We start from the raw sequence: 6,977 nt of genomic DNA, 5'->3' as shown, positions 1-6,977 counted from the left end.
CGTCTGACTGCGAGTTCGGTGCCTAACCGACTGAGCTAGACAGTTAGCTACACAGTTCAAATTTTATCGTGAAATAAAACTGCGGTCCTTCACGTTAGCGTTCGACAGGGGCGTTTTCGTATAAACTTTTGGCGATGTCAACGTATCTAACTCTCAAAATGGCTTTGCCTTTTCCCGAGTTGAAAAAGAGAAGGAAAAAAAAGACATTTCTTCAAAAAACCTTGCCGATCGCCTGACTGCGAGTCCAGTGCCTAACCGACTTTGCTACATGAACATTCAATAACAAGACTCAACTTTTATCGTTAAATAAAACTGCGGCAGTCCTTCACGTTAGCGTTCGACAGGAGTGTTTTCGTATAAACTTTTGGCTATGTCAACGTATCAAACTCTCAAAAATGGCCTACCTCTTCCCGAGTTGAAAAAGAGAAGGAAAAAAAAGGGTGAGCGAAAAAAAAGACATTTGTTAAAAAGAGAGCTGTACCAACCGTCCGACTGTGAGTCCAATGCCTAACCGACTGTGCTACGAGAACATTCGACTACACGTTGTAAATTTTATCGTTAAATAAACCGGCGGCACTCCTTCGCGTAAGCGTTCGACAGGGGCGTTTTCGTATAAACTTTTGGCTATGTCAACGTATCTTTGGTTTTGTCTTCAATTCTGCCGTAGCGCGAGTTTATTCAAGGATATTTTACGTTTGCTAAACGGTGTTTTAAACTCAAAACAAAAAAAATGCTCTTTCTTTAAGCTTGTTATGAATATGCAAGTTCTCGGGGGCTGTATTGTTTTGATGAAACAAAAGGCTTCTTTTGTTTCGGCTTCATTCAATGAAAGCCGCTACGAAATTCAAGGTTTTTTGCATACGTTATTTCTCGAAAACGAAGCGCAAACCAGCGAAAAAAAAATCAAAACAGTGTATATCGAGTAAAACTAAGTCCACATGCCAAAATTCAACTACTTCTGAACACTTTCAAAAATGGCCAAAAAATCAAGGGGTCGTTCTTGCTCTGAGCCTTTCAATTTAGTGTTAACAACTGCGTTGAAAACGTAAATTAACCACCTTAAAGGGTAAAGAAGCTGACGTTTGGAGCATTAGCCCTTCGTCAGAGCAATTGGTTATAGTCTATCCTTGTGGTATAGAGCTCAATGTGTTTGCAGAGCATGGTATATCTGAAGGTTGAACTAATCAATAAGACTTAATTTTTTGCTGTGACTCTGAGTTTCATGCTTACGTAATCTTCAGACATATGTATATGAATTGAAGTGTGGTACCATGCCTAAGTTGGTAGACTTCAAAAGGCACAAATATTATATACTTTGGTAGTAAACGTTTTGCTAGTTTGGGCTTCCTTAGTGCGAAGTTATGCAAACTAAGGCTAGTTAAATTTATACAACAGACTGCTAAGGTTTGTTAACTTAGGGTGTTACTCTATTGAGTGGATGAATGGATGTATAAGAGGAACACCAACAATAGAGTAACATCTCAAGTTAATGAACCTTAGCAGCCTATTTTGTGAGTGTGTATATATATATATATATATATATATACATATATATACTTAGATATAGGTGAAAGAATCAAAGAGGACACATCAATTCTCTGTTACTCAGAGTTTCGCGCCTAAGCGTTCGTCAGACAGTCAGAGTTCTGTCTGATGAGCACTTAGGCGCAAAACTCTGAGTAACAGAGAATCAATGCATCCTCTCTGATTCTTTCACTTATATATACTCAGCTCTGCTACCACAACATTGAGCACTTTATGCCAAGGTAGACTCTACCCCCACATTTATACTTAGATATAGTATATATCTTAAGTATAGAACTTGCCAATCAGAGCACGCCTTCAATGCTATCTACTGTTTTAGTTAACAATTATACCATGAGCGTGCATTGGATGTTCAATCTCGTATTCAGCAAGAGTATTTGGAAACAATGTCTTAATAAATTTCCTGAAATCCTGAACGTTTGAATATTTTCAGCAACAATTTTCTGCTGCCAACACTGGTCGCAATGCATGTCCATATAAGGTGACTCGTAACATGAGCTGAGAACCGAAGTTGAGTGAACCAATCAGAACACTTGAAATGCAATATGCCTCCAAACCCTAGAAGCCGTCAGGGTCATGATACGACCAGATGGACGAAGGGTTACTTCCAGTCTGAGCACCGGCTAACATCGTTGAATTCAGTGGTTAAATTCTTGACTGAACTCTATGTTTATATGCGTCGAAATTAAAGAATTTTGTGTAGATTTCGGATGTTGAAAGTCCTTGTTTAAAATCTTTTAAGGCAAGGGAGAAAATCTCTCGTAGAATCCAACGATGGCGGACCAAGAAGCCGAGTGTGAACAGTTTATAGGCGACGATTCTGAACTCCATTGTCGGAACAAAGTCAAGCCCTTGGTGGATATGTTGACGAGGAAAAACGTTGGCATGTATTTACAGTTTATTTTGTTTGGAATCGGCTCGGTTCTTCCTATATTTGTGATTTTCGCCGCTGTTGATTACTTCGATGACATTTTTCCTCACAAGCAACCAGAATTTGCAATGAACGCGATCTACAATCCGCTGCTGTTCTGTGGTTGTTTCGTTAACTTGGTGTGGGGTCGCGCAGCTAGTTTCAAATGGAGGATTGTCAGTGGATTTTCAGTCGTAGTCATATGCATGTTGGGCTTCATTTTTCTTGATCAGCTGGAGTTATGTGGGTCAACATGTCTTAAGAGCCATTACTGGTCCGTTCTGTTTCTAGCAGGTATTCTTGGCTTGGCAGATGCCGTGTGCCAGTCTACTTTATTTGGTCTTACTACTCACGCTCTGCCACCAATATACACCCACGGACTAATGGTAAGTTATCTCGTGGAAAGTGAAGGGGAGTATGCTGGTCATATAGGGTCAAAATTTTGAAGTGATATCTTTATTTTATATTGAGAAGCCGTATCTATGTTCAAATTAAGTATTTGGGTCCAAATTGCAACATACGTTTATATACAATTCCCTAGATATATGAATGTGTAGAATATTAAGATATATCTCCATATGTCCAACCCTTTGTTGCGTACTTGCACATGGTCCGATGTAAACATGCAACTTTTACGATATAGATATAAAGTTTGAGGAAACTACGTCATGTAACTGTTCGTGACTTGACTCGCATTCAGGGCGGCTCAATGGTTCCCAACATTGATTCTTTCTTCGATTCTCTGTTGAGAGTTATCCGAGAAGTGAGAAGTCATTCATACGCAACCCTATTTCACAGAATGATGGAATGACAGAATACCTTAAACTGCATGGCATAGGAATACCCTAAGTCGTATGACAGGCACCTTTGTAGCGTTAACAAACTTGATACCTGAAATATGTTTAAAAATTTAGCTGTTCATGGTAACTCTAAAATAGGTTCATTTTACTGGCAATCAATAGTTTTTCCTTTATTGTTTGATTTCCTGCTGTGTCCAACAAAGGCAAGGAGCTGCATTACTTAAATATTTAAATTACAACTATCCATGAAACAATTGTCACTAACCATTAAAAAAAGACAGTACACACTGACACAGACATTGTGGGGTAGTGCAAGACATACCATATATTATAACATTATAAAATACTTATTTAACTCCAAATGTTAGATTCCATTTTTTATTATGATAAAAAATTAATTAATTTTTAAAAAAATTTTAAAAAAAAGGACGTGGATATGCATCTTGATATTCTGGACATTCCTGTATTTAGGCAATTGGATATACATACTGCAATTTGGATATACATATTTAATTTGGACATAGATAATACAACTTGATATACAAATATCACTTTTCAAAATTTTGAGCAGCAAGCATAGAGGTGTGAGGGTTTATATGTAATGATTGCTTGATTGTTCATGGAGTACTGTTTCCTTTCAATATGTTACAACACCAAACCAGAGGCAAATCAAATCAAGTAATGTTCAAATCAAGGATAAACCTGGCACAACAAGGGCCCAGTTGTTTGAGGGCCGATTAGTGCTAACCCAGGGTTAAATTTTAATCTGGGTCTCTTTATTCCTTTACTCAAAAGCCTTTTCATTTTAATTTTCAGCGTTCTTTTTAAAGCATCAAATAGTCATATTCTAGACAAGAAGAATTTGACTGAATTTTCTTTTAAAGCTTTTAGATCTGAAATTAGATTTCACACTATCCTTAGGTTATCTTAATGCTTTGAACAACCTGGCCTAGATTGACAACCTTAGTTTCACACAGTCAAGGTAGTTTCTGTTATCAGACCTATCAACCCCAGTTTGTTGTGGGGTTAAACCTTACTGGGAAATATTTACCATATGAAAAAACTGGAGTTTGTAATTTAACACTCTGATGAGCCTGTTAGACTTCATTTGAAGGGAAAGAAACACCAAAGCTATTCACCATTCATTTGAAAACATAATGACAGAATTGGGGAAAATTAGCCCAAATTAAGGTAATTTAGCAATTGAATGGCTCTGATGAAGGGCTAATGCTCGAAACATCAGCTTTTAAACTCTTCACAGTGGCCAGTTTGTGTTTGCAACTCAATTGATAACACTTACTTACCCTGTAATGTAAAACAGTTTTATTCTGCTGATAATTATGCAAGTTGGCTCACTGAGCCCTCAGATTAAAATACAATTTATTTTTGTGTGGGCTGGTCTACTTTCTTCACATAGGAACCTTTACACTGATCGTTTTGTTTGTACATTTCACAATTTCTGTGGCACAATTGTAATGATTTATAAATGGGTAGGTATTAAATTATTAAGATATTAAAATAGGAACTGTTATGATGTGCCCTCATTATTCTAAACAAAAATTAAATATTTGTAATGAATATCACAGAGAACTTTTAAATAAATGTAAGTTTTTCTGAAATGTTGTATAATATTTTCTTCTTTTATTATCTCCACAGCTTGGTGTAGGCTTATGTGGCTTCCTTATGACATCTTTAAGAGTTTTGACAAAGACTGCTACCAAAAATCTTCATGTGTCAAGCTATTACTACTTTGGGACAGCAGCCATATTTACTTTGGTAGTGGTAGCTGTTTACTTTCATCTCATTGGAGGTGATGCATTTCAACGTTACTACTCCCAAGCTCCAAGAAGTGGTCTTGACACTGACTGGAAACATCCTTTTCAACGTTTTGCATTCTTTACAGGTGAAGCACTGAGAGTGTTGCGCTATAAACATGTCTTCTGCCACTGTTTTTTGCTTACATTAGTAACTGCCCAACAGTATGTTGTGATACCATCAGTGGCTGCCATGGCAACAGACTTCCTTGGTAATGGTTGGTTCCCTGTGTTGTTAATTTTAGTATACAATGTTGGTGATGTTATTGGCCGAGGGCCATTGGCTTTGTATTACATGTATTCTATTTGGTGGGCATGGCTATCTACTCTTGTTCGTTTCTTTATTATTGCTGGCATCTGTCTTAGTGTACCCCCTCACAGTATGAGTACAAGGCCTGCCTGGATGGCAACTTTTGTTGCAGTACTTGGTCTATCAACTGGTCATCTGACAACATCCCTAATCTCTTACTCTTCATCTGAAGTACCAGGAAGAGCTAAGGAAACTGTTGGATACCTAAGTGTGTTAAGCATGACACTTGGAATGGCTGGTGGAAGTGCTACCAGTTATTTCATGAAAGCCCTTGTGGATAGGACTGGCTAACTTAAGTCTGCATGTATTGCCATTAGCAGGTTTGAATGTTATACTTAAACCACTTAACTCACAGGATCAGATTGTTAATTCTCCTCATCTAGCTGCAGCACATTTCCTTGAAAATTAATTACAAGAATGTGGTGTTAGATCAAGATCATTTCTACGTGATAAGTTTGAGTGTTCTCATTACCTGAACATGTTAATCACTTCTGGGACTTATAGGGTTAGAGAATGTTATTTGTCCTTTCAATTATGTATGAGTCACTAGCAATATCAAGTTATGAGAGAAGCAAAGGATATCAATCTTAGGGGGTATCAATGAGTCAAAAACCCATTACAGTACAGAACCCCCCATGGGTTCTTTAGTACAAGTCCTGTGAACATGCGCATGTTTTTGGAGGAGGACAAAAACGAATTTTAGAGGGAGAAAAGAAATTTTGGCCACTGGAGGGACTACTCCAGGAGTTTAGTGGGAGAGAGTGGTTAATGTCTATGATTCTTTGCTGATTATGATGGCAGGTTGGTAGAAGGGGGAACTTAAATCCTTTTCTAAGACTATTCCTCTTTCTTAAGCTTGTAATGTAGGGTCAGAGCCCTAGTAGATATGATGAATGTTTAGAAGAAATATCTGACATAGACTGACATAGGAAAATAGAAAAACAGTGATAATAAGTTATCAGTTAAACCAGCTATATTTTGGACACAATCAACTTTAAGAGGGTGCTTTGAAATAATTTGTGCATGAGTTCCATACAACATTAAACAAGAGAGAATTACACCAAAAAAGAGAATAGTAATGGGTTAAAAGTTATCTTAAAGGCTATCTTAGTTTAAGGATTACCTAAACCGTAAGCTTTCAGCTTCTAGTCTTAGGAAATTTTGAAGGGCAAGATGAAAAATAGACATGTTCAAAATGAAAGTGTTGTTGCAAATGCCAACTGAAGCCGTTTCCACAAACTTCTCAATTTTTATTTGTCTCCGATAAGATTCAACATGATTCTCTCGTGTCGATTTAATTGGAAGTGAAATTACTCCTCGTAGTTGGTGTTCGTTTAATTACAAGTTGAGCTGCATTCGATCTTATTAAAATTTTTCTGACTTTTCTCCTTCCTGTGGAGCCATCTTCTTAAAAACTCTTCTTTGGTTGTTCAGTTCTTCAGTGATTGGTGGTCCTGATTTTCTTTCACGGGGTGGACGTCTAATTTTGAAGAACCTTTAGACCCATCCACCAATTTGTGAGACGGGCTAGAGAAAATACTTGTGAAATACTGCATCAAATTCGTCCGCCTCCTGGTTTGTGACTTGCTTTAAAATCT

At 37.4% G+C, this 6,977-nt stretch overlaps 1 protein-coding gene across 1 annotated transcript; it reads left to right on the top strand.

Annotated features, from left to right (window-relative positions):
* Positions 1-2,107: 2,107 nt before the first annotated feature.
* LOC131793359 (uncharacterized) lies at positions 2,108-6,767 on the top strand. The gene is made up of 2 exons (XM_059110771.2): positions 2,108-2,841; positions 4,912-6,767. Exons 1-2 carry the CDS (start codon positions 2,320-2,322, stop codon positions 5,668-5,670), a joined length of 1,281 nt encoding a protein of 426 aa, XP_058966754.2. The 5' UTR covers positions 2,108-2,319; the 3' UTR covers positions 5,671-6,767.
* The last annotated feature ends 210 nt before the right edge of the window (positions 6,768-6,977 follow it).

The sequence above is a fragment of the Pocillopora verrucosa genome, chromosome 14 (genome assembly GCF_036669915.1).
Source record: "Pocillopora verrucosa isolate sample1 chromosome 14, ASM3666991v2, whole genome shotgun sequence".
In the NCBI taxonomy this organism is placed as follows: domain Eukaryota; kingdom Metazoa; phylum Cnidaria; class Anthozoa; order Scleractinia; family Pocilloporidae; genus Pocillopora; species Pocillopora verrucosa.
This window is presented reverse-complemented; position numbering and strand designations above follow the sequence as displayed.

Excerpts from the sequence above, each read along its gene's own strand:
- LOC131793359 (XM_059110771.2), top strand. The coding sequence starts at position 2,320 with ATGGCGGACCAAGAAGCCGAGTGTGAACAGTTTATAGGCGACGATTCT. Across the intron at positions 2,842-4,911 it reads TATACACCCACGGACTAATG|CTTGGTGTAGGCTTATGTGG; the intron begins GTAAGTTATCTC and ends TTATCTCCACAG.